The 22,059-nt window shown below is 35.8% G+C and overlaps 1 protein-coding gene across 22 annotated transcripts in view; it reads right to left on the minus strand.

Annotated features, from left to right (window-relative positions):
• Positions 1 to 22,059, minus strand: part of RIMS2 (regulating synaptic membrane exocytosis 2) — a 500,381-nt gene that overhangs the window by 353,948 nt on the left and 124,374 nt on the right. For all 22 annotated transcript variants that reach the window (XM_074814158.1, XM_074814086.1, XM_074813314.1 and 19 more), the window contains one exon: positions 13,775 to 14,085. In XM_074814158.1, coding sequence (XP_074670259.1) covers positions 13,775 to 14,085 — 311 coding nt within the window. The remainder of the gene's footprint in view (positions 1 to 13,774; positions 14,086 to 22,059) is intronic.

Here is a 22,059-nt window from a genome sequence, read left to right on the forward strand (position 1 = left end):
TTGGCAGCCGGTCACGAGTGGCGTCCCGCAGGGCTTGGTTTTGGGGCCACTCCTGTTTAACATCTTTATTGATGATCTGGACGAGGGGATCGAGTGCACCCTCAGTAAGTTTGCAGATGACCCCAAGTTGGGTGGGAGTGTTGATCTGCTCGAGGGTAGGGAGGCTCTGCAGAGAGATCTGGACAGGCTGGAGCGATGGGCTAAGGCCAACTGTAGGAGTTTCAATAAGGCCAAATGCCGGGTTCTGCACTTGGGCCACAACAACCCCCAGCAGCGCTACAGGCTTGGGGAGGAGTGGCTGGAGAGCTGCCAGTCAGAGAGGGACCTGGGGGTGTTGATTGACAGGGGGATGAACATGAGCCAGCAGTGTGCCCAGGTGGCCAAGAAGGCCAATGGCATCCTGGCCTGTATCAGAAATAGCGTGGCCAGCAGGGACAGGGAAGTGATCTTACCCTTGTACTCAGCACTGGTGAGACTGCATCTCGATTCCTGTGTTCAGTTTTGGGCCCCTCACTACAAAAAGGACATTGAATTACTCGAGCGTGTCCAGAGAAGGGCAACGAAGCTGGTGAAGGGTCTGGAGCACATGTCGTACGAGGAGCGGCTGAGGGAACTGGGGGTGTTTAGTCTGGAGAAGAGGAGGCTGAGGGGAGACCTCATCGCCCTCTACAACTACCTGAAAGGAGGTTGCAGAGAGCTGGGGATGAGCCTCTTTAACCAAGTAACAAGCAATAGGACAAGAGGGAATGGCCTCAAGTTGCGCCAGGGAAGGTTTAGACTAGATATTAGGAAGCATTTCTTTACAGAACAGGTTGTTAGGCGTTGGAATGGGCTGCCCAGGGAGGTGGTGGATTCCCCATCCCTGGAGGTGTTTAAGAGTAGAGTCGACATAGCGCTTAGGGATATGGTGTAGTTGGGAACTGTCAATGTTAGGTTAATGGTTGGACTGGATGATTTTCAAGGTCTTTTCCAACCTAGATGATTCTGTGATTCTGTGACATTCTCTCCCTTTTTCCTCCTCATGCATTGTCCCAGTATATAATCCAAGGATTTTATGGATCTGCATGTTTTCTAGCAAAATTCCTGTTGATGGTAGATCTCCCATATTAAGAGAGAAGCCCTAAAATCTAGGGATACGTGTTTTTTCATCCACTGCCCTGACCTGAGATATAATTTATCTAAAAAACTGCTGGGGCAGAAATTGCATTTGGCAAACAAAAACCAACCTATTTGTCTAATAAATGTAGAAATCACTTCTTCAACCTGCAAGACCATGATTCTAGTCTGTACTAAAATAATTCATACATACTGCTAATTTTGTTTCATATCTGCAGGACTTGTAGGCTTCCCACAGGAGAAATATATCTGGTTTCCTCCACAAAATAATGTCTGTAAATTCTGGGTCATGGAATGATCCTATAATCAGTTCTCCACTTTCCTCAGAATGCCTGACAGCTTACTGAAATGGCTATACATCTTAAGCTTTTAATATTAATATATACATTTGTACATGTTCATACATGTGGTATAAAATATATAAATAATATTTTTAAAGTATTAAAGGAATACTACTAAGATGGAAGAATCGGGCAAGGAGAGTTAGAAAAGGTCTAACTGAGACTTCATTTCCCTGACTAAAGGAATAGCTGCATTACCTGACAGGAACAGAAAGCCGTTATACTCTGGTTGAATAAGCAGAGGAGTATGTGTAATACACGTTGATAGAGCAGGCTCAATAAGCAGTAGATGCTGCACCTTGCAGAATGCGTGGTTTAGAGTAGTATACTTCAACCAATTTTATCGTCAGCTGACTCACAATCAACTGATATTTCTTTGCACCTCATTACAGTACATGAATCCTGCTTTATGCCTCATTTGCAGTTCTGGATGGTTCACCAATGAGCTGTGTCTCACTAGTCAAGAAATGCTGGCCTAGAACAGAGATTTAATTGATTTTTGAAACAATGCATTGAAAACTTCATCTGCTGCAAAAGAGATTTCTGTTCTTCACTTTCATCAAATGTTATCATTTGTCACCTTTCAATAAAACAAAAGGTGATTTAAAATATTATTAGCAAGGTATCATGCATGTTTAATAATGTAAAATACTAAAAGCAGAAGCTGAAATTACGTGCACTAACAGTTTTCAAACATCTGTCTTTCCTCTCCACCTCAGGATGACGTATTCAAGGTGAAAGTTGTTTTTCTCAGTGCTCACAGACAGTTCATACTTACATTCTTTATTCTCCAAATTATACCAATTTTAGAGAAGACATGATTAGCACAAAGCAAACAGCAAAAACTAAATCCTACAACAGTCCACTGATGATTACCATCAATGTAAATGCACCCAGCACAGTAATGATTTCAATATACACACTCAGGTAAAGAGATAATGTTCTCTTTGTGAAATACAGTTATCATCCTCTTTGGATGAGATCCTTCACACAAACACTTCTTTGGGTGAGCAGGCTGATCACAAAGCTCCTTATTATGTAAAGAAATTAAGTTACATTGATCTTGAAGTCCATGGTGGTTATACATTGCAGAAACTGTCTCTCATTTCCTGCGAACTTGGGAGTTCAATTAATTTTAGAAATTCCTTTTAGTTATCTGGAAAATAAGAGATTTATTGCAGTATCTCTACTTTCAAATTACTGATTTGGACTTTAAAAGGCCTCCAAAGTTGTGCTGGGTGTCAATGTGTCCAGCTGATCTGTGATGGAAACAAAGGCTAATATATGTGTAAACTAGAAGACAGATCATTCTCCACATGACAGTAAGATTAAGATTAGCCTTTTCATTTTGTGAAACAGGAGCTAAGAGAACACATCTATGCACTGGATTGTTTATTAGTTTGTGCTGTTCAGTACACTGGATAAAAGTTGGAGCCTTCCATATCTTGGGAACGAGTTCAAAGAGACTAATTTATCTTCCTTTCATGTCATTATAAGATTTATGGTCTCCTGGGTTGCTCCTATCTTCAGCTGACTGGAATATCAGAATATTTTCCTGATGATCACACACCTCTGAAATTCATTTCCTTTCACAGTATCATGGAGCCTGGGTTTTATAAGCATTAAGGCAGTGTAAATATTTTGCTTTGGAAAGATTTCCATTTAATACTGGAGCTTTATGTTAGTGGAGTAAAAGTAGTGTTGGCCATAACTTTAAAAGCTTTGGGGAGGGGGTTAGGTTTAATTTCATAATTGATTGTTATCATAACTTATATTCATAATTGATTGTTATCATAAGGCTTCACAATATTTGGTGATATACCAAAGTATAAATTTCCAAATAAATCTCATTTTTAGAGAGAAAAAAATTATTCAGAAATAAGTACCCATATGCCACACAGAGCATGAAATTTCAAATACTTGTCCTGAGAGAAATCTCCTGGTTTAGTTAGCTTCACCAAGCTTAACTCTGAAAATAACTGACAGCTTTTATGAGTAGCTACAAATGGGACACAGCATTCTTATAAATGCTCTTAATTACTTAAAGGAGGAGCGAAGAAGTAAAGTAGGTAGGAATTAATGATCCTGATCTATGCCAATGCATCAGTCATTACTGCAATGTAGTCTATCATCATCCAAAACAAGTTGCTTGAGGAGAAGTTGAGACACTATTAGTACTGGCCTTAACATCCAAAGTTCCAGAGCTTATTTTGAGTGAGTCTCATCTACAAAATATTCCTCCCTTTTCCATTGTTTAGGTGACACATCTTCCTCTCTTCCTTCTCACTCTGATTCTCAGGTTCTTTATAATTTATATTCTCACTTAGGGAAGAATCTCTGCTCAAAAAAAAAAAAAAATCTGCTGAGTAGCAATTACATTATTTGTGCTTTCAAATTTATTCAAAGATCCAATTTCTTGCTTCAAATATTGATACATATTTTCTAAATGAAAATAAAATCTCCAATCATTGTATTTACTTGAGCTATAAGACATGGGAACCACCCAAAATATACATTGTTTTTTAAGAAATGCAAACCCAAGTTAAATTGGCTTTCTTTCAGGAATTCCTTTTTGTTCCAATCCCTGTTAATGAATGGTACAGGAAGATGAATCATTATATGTCCATTTTAGGAATAAAATGCAATTATCTCAGCATCATGAGGAGGTGATATTGCTGAACTAACTGTTGAGTTGTTGAATTTTTTATATTCAACAGGTGAGATTGTTAAATTAATTGTGATTCCTCTTCTCACTTAAATATTTTTCACAGTTGTAACTGGAGCATAAAGATACAACTGAGGCGGGTCCATTTTTGTCAGCCCAGCACCTCATTCCAGAGTCAACAATATTTAATTAAAACTAATCTACCTCTGGGAAAAAAAAAAAATTGGTTTTGTGCACTGATTTGGAACTTCAGAATGCAAAAAACAGATGCTTTCTGCTTTAATCTCATCTGCCTTGATGGCTATTTTTTTAATTTTCTTTTTTTTTTATGTGATCATCAAGGAAGTCTATCATTTAAAGTCCAGGATTTTCACAAAGTCATTACAGAAATAAACTCTTGCAGCTAAAATGCATTGCTTTCTATCAAAATTTTGCCATAAGAACTGTTGGCCTTGCTGTTTTCTTTTTGCCAAAGAAAATGGGGTTTCTGCAGCAAAGTTCATGGTTCGTCCTATTACAAGCTGCATAATAAAGACTTAATTTGGCAAATAAACTACATCTAGGGATGCATTCAAGCATGTAATATTAGCTGACAAAACACTGGACCAGAAATTGGGAAAACTGTGTTTGGAGCAACTTAACCTCCTGTTATTCTGTGAAGATGACACACTTACTGAGGCCCCTAATAGCATTTCCAGGAAGCCCACTGCTGCAGAAATGGGCACTTTCTGCTGCCATTTTCTGAAACACCAGGGCATGATTACAGGGCATAGTGCTGCACAGTGCAGAGATGTCTGAACAAGTTGCATAAACACAACCCACTGCATATCATACATAGATCCATAGATATTACCTTGGATTTTAAAACTCCAGTTTAAGAGTCACTGACTTCAGGTCACCTACATTTTCTGTTTAACTTGAAATGACATTGTACTGCACTACTTTGTTGGAACAGCTAACTATTCCCTTAAAACATCCGTGGCTGGCTGCCTTTTGGTTAGCAAAGAATGCAGTGAGGCTTGTTTTTACTGAAAGGCACAAAACTGAGATTTCTCAAAGCTTGGGAGAGAAGTGTCCGCTTACTTTACCACAAATCTGAAAGGACACTTCTGAATGATTGCAGAGTTGTTGGAAATCGAGGAAGAGAGGTGAGCTAGAGCTAGGGGAAAGGTTAGAGAAGAAAAGAATGACTGTCTTTAAGTGAAGGAGATATATCTTTGAAAACATTTCCAATGTCTAGCCAGAGTTTGGTAAGAACTCACACCAGTGAGAAAGAGAGGATGGTACACAAAAGAAAATGAGCTAATAAAAAAACCCAAACAACTAGACAAAGATATTCTAGAATAGACAACGGGACGAACAAGGATTTGGCTTGAAGAAGGGGCAGAAAAAGAAACAGAATAATCATGCTAAAGACGGGGCAGAAAACAAAATGGTATTGGTTAATAATGTAACTTTTAATTATGAAAATATGGTCACCCTGGTCTTATTACATTAATTTTTAGTTAGATTTTTTTCGTCAGATCTGACTTAATAAAATAGATTGACATTTACTAAAATTATTAAACTTGCCATGTAAAAGATAAATGACAACTGAATTGCACTACAGAAGTGATTGCTCTATCATTTGTGACTTCTAGACGCACAGATAAAGAGCCAAAGAAAGAATTTGTACTAGTAACAATTATTCATTCTCATTTTTTATCTTAATTCAGCTATAGCTATGGTAAAATGTATGAAAACAAAAGGCCATTCATTGAATTGTCCCCTGCAGATTCCAGAACCGCTTTGCTGCCAGAAACTACAAACTTGAGTTAGCAGAGTCCTTTATTAAATGTTAGCTGTTTCCCTCAGCTGCACTCCACAGATGTAACTTATTCACCTTTACACACCAATTTTTGTAAATATGAGATTCAAACAAAATCTGTTATTTATACTTCTGAAGAGAAATTAGCCTCCAAAGATTGAGCACAGCACAACTAAGGATTAGGAACACACAGTGAGCTCTAACATTCATGTTTGTGCAAGGTCAACAAAACAGCACTTTAAGAAGGCATGCTCAACCCAGAAAGGCAGTGGCCTCATTAATTTAAAAAATTAAATTAAAAATGCTACTACCCTCAATTTTTTTCTGGTATTGCTTTCTTTCAGGGTCAATTTAGCTAAAAGCAAAACTGCATTTAATTCCATAAATGTTAGCTGCAGAACTTAAAAATTTTTCAATATTCTGATACGGCTGAGATCTGTGTTTACAGATTTAGATTATTAATGGTCGTTTAGCACAGTTAAAGACATAGCTGTGATATACAGAAACATAACACTGCAATAGAAGGCCAAACTCTGCTTCAAAGATACCAAATATCAGCACTGAATATTAAGACTTCCCTAAACTCATTCTGCGTAAGACTGAGAAAGTGAAATAGTAAGTGGTGGTTTTCAGTAAGCAGTATGCAACAAATAGGCATAATTAAGAAAAGAATCAAGTAATCAGTAACAGTAAGCAAAATACAAACATCACATTGCAATGGAATTATTTTTGAAAAGGCACTCTACAGTAAATTGTGAAATTCCCTAAAACCAACAAGAGATTTGCTCACTGCAAAGGATGATTGCAGCTGAGTTCAGATTGTCAAAGCTGGAATTCAGTTTCTTTGTTATGTTTAATTAAAACTCTCTTTAAAGTTTCAAAAGAAACACAGCAGTTTTAGACTGTTTATCAAGGTAGGTTAGTTCTGCTACAGTTAAGGAAGTTTCCTCCTCTCTTCTCCAAACAGATTAGCTTTCTGTAAAAACAGGATCACGAATTGGGTCTAGCATTGGTCAGGGGCCAATGTTACTCAGTACAGATTTTACAGCTAGATAAAGGTGAGCTTTAAAAAAAAAAAAAAATTATTTTAATAAACGTCATCAGAAAAAGATTAAGAACAGCTAGCTCATTGGTTGTTCTGCTACTTTGGGGAAAATAAAAGTGGAGGGAGGGAAGCAATGTACATCTCAGAAAAGCCATGCTGAAGTCACAGTATGGCTGCACATGTCCTGAATGTTGTGTTAGCATTGTCACTATTCATGTGAGCAGAAGACCCACAAAACCAACATTAGGACACAAACAGAATTGTCCAAGCAGTTTTTTTTCTCAGAAGACAATTCTGCAAAGGTAATGGAGAGGAAAAGCTCCCCTCTTTTCCAGAATTTAGAATAAAATGGAGATGCTACAACCCACTGCAACCTATTAACAACAGGTAGAAACATTATATGCCCACTACATGTAGTCTGGGGTGTTAAAAGACAATGTCAGTACCTTTCAGGAACTTCTTACAGAGACTCTGCATTACAGATGGTACCAAACTCCTTACTCATCCTCATAATGAGGTGTAGCTTAATCTTTGTCATATGTGTCTAATTATTACATTAAAACTTCTGCACTGAAGGATTTCTGACTTTCTTGGACCCAAGATACTTCTTCTCAATAATTAAATACTGCATTTTCTCTAGCTCCCTTCCCATAAATTTCTATTGCTTCCTCTGGCCATAATTATCATTAATTTCCTTTTTATGCCATTCCAGATTGAGGCAGCAGATAAATGTAGCTTTAGTTTCTACCTGAAAACTAGAATAGCCATGGAATGTTGATCCACACCCCTAAACCTATATGTAAAGGAATGAAATAATTAAAAGAGTTCTGTGAAGAAGAAACTAACTTGTTTGTTGTAAGTTATTACCTCCAGAATCATACAAAGCATACACTGTAATGGAACACAGCACAAGAAACAAAAGCAAAACTACTGAGACTACAGTTTTCAGATTGACATTGGTTTCACTTTACAGCTCCAAGGACGGACTATCAAAGTGGTGAAAAATGCTGGAACAGGAGCAGGAAGATGAAGATAAAACCTTATTTGGATGCACTTCAAATCCCGTAAAACTTAAATCTTTAGTTAATATGTTAAAAATACTGTAGGGCACCTCTAAGGCCCAAATTTTGCATCCTGTTCTAGTATCAGGGAAAGTCAGTGACAGCTCTTTGCAGTCATGCATGGAAAAGAATATTGATTCATTTTAAACTCAACCTGCAAAATACTTGTACAAAGTATTAGATTTATTCATGAAGTGAACAAATACCATTATGCTTTCTCAACAATTGTGGGTTTTTTCTACTGCAGTGGTCAACAATGTTAAAAAACATAAATCCATGTCAGTTAATTCTCACATAAAAAATAATAATTCTAAAAAGATTAGACACACTGTTGTCCTTAATGGATACTTCCGAACACAAACAAATCTGCACATAGCATTGTCAGTCTGACTCTTGGATACCAACTCCCTTATTTTAAACACTGTCTCTATACAATCCTTTCAATATTTCTCACTGTCTTAAAATATGTTGGCAGGTAGAAAAACATAGGTAAAAAAGTTAAAATGCCTCTATTTTACTTGAGATTTCTTACAAATATGCTTAGTTTCCACAGGTCCAAGTGAAGACTGTATGCTTTTTTAAGACATGTGGGCTAAAGATCTATCAGCTCAGGTACTCAGAAACAATCAAAATCAGAGGCTGCACTACAGTGCTGTGTCATAAGTGTTACAGAAGAAAAGTAGTGATAATCTTAGGAAGTGGCCAGTTTTCAGCCTTTCTGAAAGAAATGTAACTGACTGATTCTTTAACGTTACACTGTCGTATTTTAAATTGCAATAAACTACCATCAGTGATGTTCTCAGGATCAGTTATTCATAATCCAGCAATTAAAGAAGAGCCATTTGAAAAAGATATAACATGAAACAGATGGACACACATTTTCATTTATTTAATTCATGCTGCTCTTTGATGTTTCTCAGCTAGCTCACGCCTGCTTTTTCCTCTTTCCTCCTCTTCCCTCTTATTTTGGTCTCTTTTTTCTCTCTGTTCACACCCTGACATCCCCAACTGAAGTCCCAAAAGACAGAGCCTACGCTGCCAACTCATACTGGCATTCCTTCCAAGAACAGAAGCAAAGGGACACAGGGGACCACTTTCATTCTACTGCCATTGGTAACGCAATAGAATAAAACCTTTATATGTGAGAAACACGTGTATACATTCCATAAAAAACATATGCACAAAACATGCATCTTCAGACCCAAGTAGCCTCAACAGTCTCGTCTGCAGTTCTTACTCAGAAAAAAATGCATCCTCCAAACCCACTATAGTGTGTGGAAACCATCATAAAAATCCTTTTTTCCTGAAATAAAAGGGATGATAGAAAATGAACCCCCAAAATACATATGTATCTTTGAAAGAAAAAGGGAAGGAAGAAGGAAGGAGGATATATTTTATCTGTGTCTGCTGGCCTGGAAAATAAATACTGCTGTTGTGCAACTCTGCAGCTGCTCACTCTCTCAATTTGTTGTTTTCATTCTGGTTTTTATGATTTAATCTCATATTCCTACAGTTAATCTGAAAGGGGTTCAGGCAGCTTTATTCATTTGTCTTGCTTCAAATCATGATCTTACAGATCATGATCTTTACAGATACCAAGAACCAATTCTTTTTTTTGACATGTTTCACCCTCTGATAGATGTAGCAATAATAAATTAACTCATGAAACATGAAAACAAATTTTCTCACAGTATTTTCACCTTTTTTTTCATTGAATCTCTTGAAAAATATCCTTGAGAACAGCTTTTCTTACAGTTACAGAATGCATCACAAATATATATTGTAAATTCAAAGTTAACATTTTAAAATTTTTGAAAGCATTTTGGATTCATACAGGATGGATTAGGAAAAAAAAAGAGAAAAAAAAACAACCAAACAAAAAACCCGTAATCATTCACATCTACCTGAACTACGTAACATTATTTCAGATGGGCATTAGATTAGAAATAGTTAAGACATCATAACCTTGCACTGGAAAGATGCATAGATTGTTTCCTACTTCAAGATATCTATTGTTTAAAAAGTATTGTGAAATGCTACATATATAGAAAAGAGGTTTGTGAAATAACACCTCTGGAATGTCACAAAAGATTTACAGCTTAAAACACTGAATTCATATGTGGAAATGATTGAAATGGCTTTACAATGGATCCTACCAAGAGCAAGAAAAATAATTATTTTACAACTCAGGCATGGCAACACCACCTAAAGATCTAACAATTCAGGCAAACAGAAGGACACAAAAAAAGCTTTATATCAGCATTAAGGTTCCCTCTTCCTCAGCTTTTATTATTAGGATGTCGTACACATTTTAATAGGACATTATAAACATTTGCTTTGGCTTAGGCTTAGGCATGAAGAAATCAACCATTTCACAAGCTGATTGCCTGCTACAAAATGACTGAAAACCGATTATGTCTATTCAAATAATTTTGCTGCTAGAAAGAAAACACAATGAATTGAATGATGAGTACCATAGGTCTTGGGAACAATAGAGTGTGTGAATGTTTTTGATCGAAATAAAATAAAAAGGACCCTTTTGTGTAATCCAGAATTAATGTGAAATTGAATAGTAAAAATCAAAGAACTAAAGTGCACACTGCCATAAATCTACCATCTGTGCACAGCAGACCTCAGAATGGACCTTCTGAGTCTATGGATTACATAGAGTATATTTTGCATTTCTTTGATTTATACTTTGTGTTATACTACATCAGCATCCATACTCTGCTCACAAGGTTACGTTTGTGAAAACCACTACATATGGTTACTTGTCAAATATAAGATGGTCAATTACTGATAGTAATCTAAAACTGATCCTATGGTGTGCCTGCTGCCTCTGCCTCCTCCATGGGTTTACTACACAGAAAGCAGTAAAAGCACTGTGAGGCAGATTATAAATATTGGATATGAACTAGAAAAAAATTTAATAATGGAATGCTGTTCTGCTGGTGGTAAGTACAACTTGCTCCTGAATAGTTTTTGATTTCTCTTTTCTTCTGTAACAGTTCCAATATAAGAAAAACATCCTTAGAGACTGTGCAATCCAAAATCATTCCAGACTTCTTTAAGGCAAGAAATTTTAGATCAGTCAAAGAAGATCTACAATCAAGTACCTATCTGTCTGAACAGTTTGAGATCTATCGATTGCAAATGGGACTGTTGCATACATCAAGGAAACAGAATACTAGTGTCATGATTGAAACAATATTATTTTAATGAAGAATAACACTAGCAAAGAAAACAGGAAACAAATACAGTAAGTACTACTCAAGAATGAAAAAACAAAAAAGCACAACCAAAAAAGACATAGTAAGGAATGAGACAGAAATGTCATTGATGTTCTGATTCAGGGAGTGAATGTTGCCCTTTACTTTGTGAGCAACTTGTCTCCAGATGACCAAAATAACATATATGATACTGGATATAAAGAACTACTAAGTAATGATTGCTGCAACATCAAAGGAAGCTGCAAATGTTCAAACAATACCTTTTTCACACGTGTTTAACTGGTTTTAACTTTTTAATTAGTTTTTGTGCCAAAATTAATGTGTTTGGGATAAAAAATAAAATAGGCAATATAGTTCTCACTTTCTACTTACTTCTACTATTGACACTGTGTAAGATAAACAGCACTTCTAAATATTTGAAACTTTTTTGGCTAAAATTAGTTTATCTAGACAAATGGTCTACCATACTAGAGTAGCTCAATTTCTGCATAGAATTAGTTTTAAAATAGAAAGAAAAAACCTGCCATGATGATCTCCTGTATAACGTGTTTCTGGTTCTTTCAGTTAATGTTAAAAAAAAAGTAACATGAAGCATTCAGAAAAGAATGTAAAACACCAGAAGCCTTTAGGAAAAGTTACATGTAATTGCTTGACCACAACTGCAAGTTTCAAATAGATAAAATGAGTTTTCTTAACTTGATCAATAATAATAAGCAGAACATATATGGATTTATAAATTTTAATATTAAAATTATATAAAATTATTATACATATTATATGCATGACTTCAGTATAAAGATAATAATATATTATCTTCTGGTCTTAACAGTGGTTGAATACAATAAAATTGTAAGCCTTCCCAGTATTATTGCTGAGAATAGCAATGGCACCACCGCATACACAGGTCCAAACTAAAGGCCTATCCATATCCTTGAATTCTGGGATAGTGTCTCTCAGAGATGCTGATATTGTCTTCTAAAAGCCCAGTTGACCAGTCAGACATTGATTGGGCATCAGGAAGTAGTATTTTTCATTATCTCCAGCAAAGGAAATACAGTTACTGTGAGGAACATTAGGGAAGAAAACTATTCAGAAGACCCTCTAACCTCCAATAGCATGTAATATATATCATAAATATATTCTAAGCATACTTGTATATGTTAATTAGAGGACACTAGTATTAGTATGCAAAAAAAACAGGAAGACGATAATGACTAAAAAGCAATCTGGATTTAAACAATATGTTGAGTAGAAGTGATCACAATCATCAGAATAGTTCTGATTTCAGGCACAAAGTCTACATGCTTCCGGTTGGTAAACATAACTATACTGTCCATGTTTATCATACAACTCTGCTTAGGGTAAATGCATATTACATATCTGAATAATATATTTATTTGTATATGCCTCTCTCCCTCTCTCTTTCATATAATATAAAAACACTTTCAGAGTTAAATTGCTGCTGAGAACAAGGGGGGTTTCTATCATCACATTATGTATGATACCGTTTTCCTGGCAAAATTCAGGGAAAAAAGGAACCACAAGAGAGTCAGTCCCTCCCTCCAGCTCCTTAGCATAAAGTTAAACTGCCAGCTGTATTTCTCAGAGACTATGCATGTAACTGAGGAGCACTCAGAGCCACTAAGTACTGAACCCATCAGCTGAAATCAGAGCAAAGGGCAACAGGCAGAATGAGTTAAACAAAAAGGGTTAGATTAATTACATTCAATTTGTTCCAAAATAAGATAAAAACAGGAAATAAAATATGGTGGAATACAAGAGGTGAGGGAAAAGGAAAACAATTTTAATTATATTAGCCATAAAAGATATTATAGCTGTCTAACTTGTTTCAAGCTTGCGGAATAAATATTGTAACGAGGTCATAGCTGAGCAGCAGAGGAAGGCTGCCAGATTATACAGCTCTGGCTGCCAAATTCCAAGGCAGGTGGAGGTCTCTGGAGAGAGAGGGTATCATTTCCATGGAAACACATAAGCAATTCTTTTCTTTCCCTTCCCACCATATTTAAAGTTCTATTCTGGTCTTGCTTAGAAAGAAATTAAATTTATTCAATGTAACAGTTTTTACTTTTGTGTTCCAGTAAAATGCAGTCGCGCAGGTTGAGAGCCTTTTGATACAATCACACCAAGAAAAAAGGAGGGAAGTTCCAGCTCCAGCCTCTAGCTAAACCAGGTCTTAATACATTAGCACTGAAACACCCATAGTTTCAACCAATGCCAAGTAACACTAAGATAAATCAGTGAAGAAAATTTTGCAACTGTCATTTTCCATGTTGGTTTTATAATAAGAAGAAATGAAGAACACACATTGTCTATGACCATCTGAATACAAGAAGAGACTCCTCAGCTGCTGCTTCTTAGGATTGTTTCAAAAATTCTAGTATGTATTTTATAGGCTACAGAATATAAATAAGATAAAACTTAAAAAGATAAAATTAAATTTGTAGCATAAATTCAGCAGATCTTATCAGCATAAACATTACTTTCTTACCTGTCTGATGTTGTGTCACTTGTTACTTGATGCTTTACTCCTGAACCATTCTTAATTGAGTCTTGTCTTGTGAGCCCTTGAGATCTGTTTTTGTCCAAAACTTGTGTGGATATGCCACCTGATGGTCCTTGGTACTGTGAATGCTCCTGCAGCTTTGCTTTCTTCTCTTGAGGTGCTTCCTCGTTCCGCAGACCTCTAATACCTTCTTGGTCAGGCTGCTGTGGTGCATTTGATCCACTGTTATAGAACCAGGCTCCTGATTTTGTGAGGATTTCTTGTTGTTTTCGGCACAAGTTACATACCCACATTACCTGTTCAGACATATTTAAATGAAAAATCTGTTAGTTTGTAAACACTGTATACAAAGTTTTCATCAAGCATACATCAACTGATTGTTGCCATTTCCAAAGGTAGAAAGAATACTATTTTAATTCTATTAAAATTACAATTGTTTAGCCACAGCACAATAAAATATGTCTGTACAGCCTCGGAGGAAATTGTTTTAGAAAAAAACACAAACACAAAAATACTTTTATTCTACTTTTGCTTCATCATCTATAACACAAGGGAAAACCACAGATAGTAGCTGTATAAATGAAAAGGGTCTACGTATTGACATTGCAATGGCACGAAATGTAAGATCTGAAAATGAAGACTATAGGTCAAGGATGATAGAAAAAAGGAATAAAAAATTCATTAAACATTGAACCTAGTTTCTTACTGAAAGTAAGGAACTTTGGAATAGATCCTCTGCTATTGCAAACAAGTAATTTTATAATTCTCCAAAATGCTCTGCTGATTTACTTCCCTGGTCTGTATCTTATATTTACATAAAGAAGCTGACTTCAAGAAATGACTTGATTTTCAAAGCTATTGTAAACTAAAGCCATTGTATAAATAAAGTAACACAATATATAAGGTGGTATCTTCACTTCATAGCCAAGATTTAGCATTCACAGTATGCTTACTAAATTATTAAAACAATTACAGCTTCCCAGTTGTGAGAACCTGCGCGTAGTAATGAGATTTTTTAATATTCTAAAATGTACTTGCTTGCAAAGCTTTTGTATCTGATCACCGTAGTCACATGGCAGTGCAGGAAATTGCCAGCACCAATTATCTGTAAGTTAATTTCACATTCAGTTCTTACATTAAATGAGAATAAATTAGAATGTAATGAGTCAAGTACAATAGACCAGTTATTAATACAATGGCACATTCAAACTGGTTATTGTGTTATATTAAAATTTGGATTGTAGATAGCATTAATTCACTGCAAGTTTAGTCCTTCACTCTTTAATCTTCATTTTTCTTCAGCTTTAAGTCAGCTCTTCTATTCTTTATATACTTTTGTCTTAGTTCACAGATGAAATGGTATCATTTTTACTACATGTTCCTTGAATGTCTACACTCAGCCTTAAATCTAGTTATCATGCCTTCAGTTCTAATCCTACACTGAGCTGCCTCTTCTTCAAGGGTTTACAGTACAGGACATTCAAAGGCTTACATTAATGCTCTTCATTATTCTTTTAAATGCAGCTAGCTTGATGGTTGAATCACACGGAAAATGTAGTTTCTACCTCCACAATATATCTAGGTCAGTCCACCAGAAAAGGTTTCAGAAGCTGCAATCTGTATCTTATTCTCCAGGCACTTATCTAACAGAAAATTTGGGCCATGCTGTCTAGTCAAGTCTCACCAAAAATGTTCTGATGAAAGCTTCATATAGAAGGCTGCTTGGATGCAAGGTTCGTACTCAAAACAAATTAAACTCACTGACTGCCTCATTCACAAACTGCCAGGCTGGGACAAGGAAAGGAGGCAGGGAAAGAAGGCATCACTTGCCCATTTAATGGTGTCAGTATGCCCCATGCTGGTAAACTTCCTTCTTAACTTTTTATAGTGCTGATACTCCATCTATGAGAACTCTTGTCTGCTTATTTCAACAAGACAGAACAAACTATCAAAGCACCGAGGGTTAAAAAGAGAGACTCCCTTGCTGTCTGAAGTAGGTTACATGTCCTGAGAACAAAGGTCAATACTCCAGGCATGGCCATCATTCAAATACAACTTTAAGAACAGGTCTGTTTTGCCTTCATTAATTAAGTTAGAAAGTACACGACATCTCCAAACTGAAATTCCAGCACCAAAGACAGAAGTGGTTTTGCCCCCTTTAATGAACAGCAATTAAAAGTCTTAACTATTTCTGCTTGATTTGTACGTAGCTGAAAGAAGCTCTAAACTTTTCATATATGTGTCAGTGCAATGAAAGGACAAGATCTGAAACAATTACTTAAGTATACAAATAGATAACAATTTGAATGACTACAAGATAAAATCCCCCAAAGTTTTTGTGTGCTATTTTTCCTTCTATTAGTAGATGTTAAAATGTCACAAAAACTAGGTATCACAGTCTAAACAGTTGAGCAGCTATGCCCTTGGCTGACAGCCACATTTTGTCCCAGGACAATGCACTCGAGGATGACAAGTATTATTCTCTTGTACCCTACAGAATGAGAGGTGCTTCTGAATGAACATGATTTAATATCTCCTCCTCTAAAAGTAGAATCAGGAAGAGTACTCCTGACCTATCATCTTCTTTGTGACACAAAATTTAGTGATCTGTTTCACCATAAATCTCAGCTTCTGCCAAACTAGATAGATGTATAGCAGAACAGAGCAACGCAATTGTCAGTGCTGTGAAACCCACATGAAACAAGCAAACATTTTACAATAAATGTTCAATCAAACCCAGTCCCTGATTAAACATGCTGTACGTATCTTCGTTATCACTATCTACTGCATCATCATCTGGTATTTTATTTACATCTCTGCAGCTTGGAAGCTGTTTTTCACTGTCAGTGACACTTCAAGAAAGACAACATATTATCTCCCAGGCCCTACTGAAGTCAAACTGGTTCCAGCTGTTTCCACTGTGCAATGTTTCTCACGGACTACCACAATAATTGGGTCAGACCTGCAGGAAACAATATAGCACTTAAACTGAAAGCACCTCAAGAAAGAAAGAAAATTTAAAAAAAAAAAAAAAAAGTATTTCATGTTGGAAAAAATTCAAACACACAGCATGAAAAATGCACATATTAATGTATTGGGCAGATTTTTTTTCTGCCTTTATAAGAGTGTTTCATAGTATTTATAGCTAACACTTCTGATAAAGCCTCATTTCCATAGTACTTTCAACATGTAGACATCCACAGTGTTGACCCAAGCAGTTATCATTTTAGCTTCAAATAATCACAAACAATGAGCAGAATGGCAACTGTCACACATGCAGAGAAATTCACGTGCTTTCAATGAGCAACAAGAAATTCAAGCCCTCGATTAGTACAGCACTAAATTGATTTCTTCACCTTATCGTAGCATGTAGAAGCATTCTTGCAATTTAAAAAATACTGGTAATTTACAGGGCAGACCTCTCAATTAAATGACAGACACACATGTAAAATAGTGTGTCATAAGAGCACAGATGGGAAGGTGGCATATTCCTGGACAGGATTTCTCCTTCTGCCCCCAGGTGCCTGTGAGAGAGTGCTCAGCAGCTCACACACAGGCAAAGCAGCTCTGTCCCTGCCAAGTTCCCACCAGGACAGAGCATTTCATGTGACTGTGACAGCAGCACAGTGGGGAAGGCAAGGGGAGACGTTATACAAGTGGATTGCACGCTTAATACCTGTATTTTGACGTATCTGCAAAGAAGAACCACAGAAGTTTCCCTTCTGAAACAGTAATTAACAAAAAGGCTAATCCCTTACATCAGAAGTCTGCACTCTAAAGTAGACACACTACCTACTACACCCATTTTCAAATCTAACCACCACTCTGAAGGGTTCAACAGTCGTGAACACACTTTGTATGTGAGCATCAGTGTTGCAATTTGTGGGTGTCAGTTCTTCTCAACACGGGAACATTGCCAATTTGAAAAGGAAAAAATGGACAAAAATCTGCTCTCCAACATCTGTAATTATTATTTAAATAGTAGTTTAAAACTCGAATCTAAAGTGCTAGTGACACTGTACCGAGATGTGCGTTTCAGTACAAAAGTCTGAAACACCACCTAGTGCCTAGGATAAGAATTGCTGAAGTTCTTTTCAAATAGATTTCTCCCGTAAAGTGTGAAAATAACCACACAAAATATATCTAGCCTGACACTTTCAGATTAACTCTTAATTTAATTTGGTTTTTTAAGACAAATTTATTTTTTTAAACAACACTGAAGAGAAGTATTCCGTATATGGAATAGACAGATTTACCTCAAACCTTCCATGTGGTTTTCATTCATAAAGATTATTTCCATACATGGAACAAACAAGTTCTAACTCATTTTGGATTTCTTCATTATTTTTTACAAGATTATTCGTAATATGCTTTCACTTCTGCTAACACTAACCAAAGCTTTCATCACATATTAGTACTTTTTATAACATAAGCCCACCAAAACAAATTTTGCAAAACCTGCAATAATCAGCCATTTCACACTACACATCAGACATAATTAATGCACAAAAAAATCACCCCTTCGTATTGTCCTAAATAAAAAATTACAAATTTGTCTATTAGATGAAATTCCTCAAAACACATTTCACATACCACTTTAAATTCAATAAAATGGATATTTATAACGAAATTATATCTGCAGACATTTTAAAGCAAAAAATATGTAATTTCATACAAAGGATATAATATGACAATCATTTTAATATTTCCAGGTAAATTATGTGAAAAGACAGCTACCTGACAAAATACCATTCACTGTTCCTTAAGTATAATTATAGGTGGCCTACCACTAACTTCTAAGAACAAAATGGAAATCTTACTTTATTGAAGATTAGATTAAAAGGCACAGTGTATTTGATTACATATCAGCCTGAGTTTGATAGCTTAGACACTACAATCTAAGAAATAATTACACCAAATCCTCACCAGACTTCAGAACATTACTTTGAAATGCAGGTGTGCAGAGGTAGAAAATTGTACTGGAAGACTTCCATAGAACAGTAAGGCTTATTCTTATGGTTTTACCAAATCTCTTAGAGTTCATCTGCTTGGTAGAAGCACCTAATATAATAGCATTATATTAACTGCTGTGCTTGTTGCTAGTGTTCTTTGGAATTTTTCACTTGGTTTAAATATATATTGGGGGGGGGGGTGTCCTTATAGTTTATGTAAGATACAATTTCTTAAACATTGTACAAGGTAACAAGAATACAGCATTGAAAGAAAGGGGGAGAAAAATGGAAGAGTAGGAAAACTTTTTCTTTGGGTGCATCATCAAGGTTTACTAATGTACTACAGTTAGTCCCTTTTTTTTTTTTTTTTCCAATCTGTCACAAATGCCAAACAACTTCATTACATCATGGAGTAGTGCCATATTTGAAGCCACCCTGTATGAAGGAAGTTTTTTTGAGGAAGGAGTACTTCACCTCTCCATTAGTCACTATGTCAACTTGGAAAAGACACTGCTGAATTAGCGTTGGCACTCAGTAACGTGAGTCAGCTTCCTCTGTACAGTCCCAGAAGTTACAGTTATATAGCAAGTCTATGAATCTTTGCTTAATGTGGCCCTAGTATAAGTAGGGCCCATGGTATCTCCTCCTGCTGATCCTTCCCCATTTTGCCTATTCGAAATATAACAGTTTCCAAAGAACTCTAAGTTTAATCAGTGGGTCTCATGGTTCTGGGACTGCGAGGGTCACTCTGAACACTGTCTTCCCAAAAAATGAGATTGAACTGCTTTTCTGGTTATTGGTTTATTCCTGAATACATTAAAATCCCTCGAAGTTTTCCAGTAAAATAGCAACAGCACTATTATTTGTGCCTGTCAGAACTAAAACTTTTTAGTACTCTGCATATTACTTAGAGTTCAAAGCTCTTTGAATTAGAAGAATTCTTGAAGTTAGCTAAAAAATAAAATCCTAATAAAATCCTATCTATTTGGTTCTATACACTACCAAAAAATGGCTTGTTTCCTCTAAAAACAATAACTCACTTTCCCCCCCATCTGAAATCTGTATTCTCTCTTATAGCTAAGAGTACTATTTCCATTATTGTGAGGGAAAAATTATATTCCTTTCTATGAGGTGCTTCCTTTAAATTTTTTAATTCTTATATTCCTTTTTAATGGAAGCAACTGCCTACAACAGTATAAGACTTATACATAGCATGTGCTATCAATAGCCAACATCATATTTCTGGAAAAAATATAGAGGCTTTTACAATGGCTGGAGGATTTAGGGCTCATCTATAGGGACATAATTCTAAAGGTTCAGATCCAGATTACTGATGCATCTTTTGTCGTTACTAAGATATATTTTAAAGACACAAATTCTTTTTTTGGGGGAGTGAATGGAATAAATCATACATACATTGTAAACAGCAGAGTCTGGATATATTTTTAATGAAGCAGAGACTTTTCCAATTCATTTTGCTGCTCTGACTGTACAGACAAGTCAACATCACATAAACATTAGGGCCCACCCATCATCAACTTCTACCTTTTTTCAGAGAAATCTTGTTTTTGTTTTCCTGCTGTTTTATTTCCAAACATCTATTCTTTGTTGAAGCTTAATAGTTTTTCTCTTTCCTTTTCCAGTGTCAATCCTACTTTGAGCAGGAGGTTGGGCTAGATAAATCCCAGGTCCCTACCAAAGTGAATGATTCTATGATCATTTGCAACTGCATTTTGGTAACTATTTTTCTACATAAAAATAAATCCCAAATAACTGTTTTAAGGTCAACAGAACAACTCTGAATTTATTTGATTGTAACCAAGAACAGAAACTTGCAGTGGTTACAGTACTGTGAAATATTCCTTAAAGATGGTTGTTTTTTATTTGGTATAAATGAATTTTACTGCTTCGCTTTCAAAGCAAAATGAATCTGCAAGATTTCATATCCTCTAAAAAGAAATTAATAACATTATTGACATTGCATGGTAGCTTCTCCTACAATCAGAAGATTGTAGGTCAGGGAGGTTCAGACTGGACATTAGGAAGCATTTCTTTACCAAGAGGGTGGTCAAACACTGGAACAGGCTTCCTAGAGAGGTGGTTGATGTCCCAAGCCTGTCAGTGTTTAATAGACATTTGGACAACGCCCTTAATAACATGGTTTAACTTTTGGCCAGCCCTGAACTGGTCAGGCAGCTGGACCAGATGATCACTGTACGTCCCTTCCAACTAAAATATAATATTCTATTCTATTCTATTCTATTCTATTCTATTCTATTCTATTCTATTCTATTCTAATACTGCACTATACCAAACAGAGGTCATATCTTAGTATTTATCCATTCAATTCTACTTTATTCATTCAACCATACCTGTGGGACACCTTCACCCTTTGTGTCACACCATTTCCTACTATGAAATTAATGCATGTAGTCAATTAAGTGTCTCACAGGAGCAAAGATAATCTCTGAATTTGTGACTGTTACAAGAGTTGGTAAAGATTACCTATTTTTTCCATATTTTGCTACACCACTAGTCTGTGCTATGGTACTGACTTTCACTTTCATGCAAGTAATAATCAGTTTGATCAAATGCCAAAACTGCTATAATGTTTATTGGCCCTGTATCTGTAATGACACATGGATGCCCATCCTCCAAAATCGTATTAAATACCATGAAGATTTCAATATCAGCTAATAAAAGTGGGAAAGCTTACAATACTGGTATGAGACTAACATTTTACACAGATTTTAAAGGATATGGGTATTTGCACAGAAAAATTCTGTATACTGAGAGAGTGACTATACTACACATTTGCTCTTGAGTTTGTAGTGAATGGATATATTACGCATGAAAATTTATTATGGTCATAAATAACCAAGTCTGCATAAAAAAAGAATATCCCTTCTTGTGCATGCATTTGATACAGTACATAGTTACATGATTCTATCTTAAGCATAAGAGACAAATATCATAAGTGACAATTTTGATAAGGTATACTCACTCTTTTGTACTAACACTGTACTTATCATCCTAATGGACAGTGCATCTCTTCTGTATCTTTTTTTATTACCCTTAAGACATATACTAGCAATTTTGTTCATACTTTTTTTTCAATCAAGCGTACAATTAGCAAGTAAGACATTTGACTAGGAAAAGAGATTATTTATGTTAAAAAAATGTGAAAAGGGCCTCTATATGCACAGTAGGACTAGAAACTGTTAGTTGGAACACTAATCTAGGTGGGTTAATATAAGGCAGAGCACATCCTTCCTAAAGGATACTGTATAAAAAGAAGCAGTCCGCGTATAAAAATAA

This window comes from Strix aluco, chromosome 1 (assembly GCF_031877795.1).
Source record: "Strix aluco isolate bStrAlu1 chromosome 1, bStrAlu1.hap1, whole genome shotgun sequence".
Taxonomy (NCBI): Eukaryota; Metazoa; Chordata; class Aves; order Strigiformes; family Strigidae; genus Strix; species Strix aluco.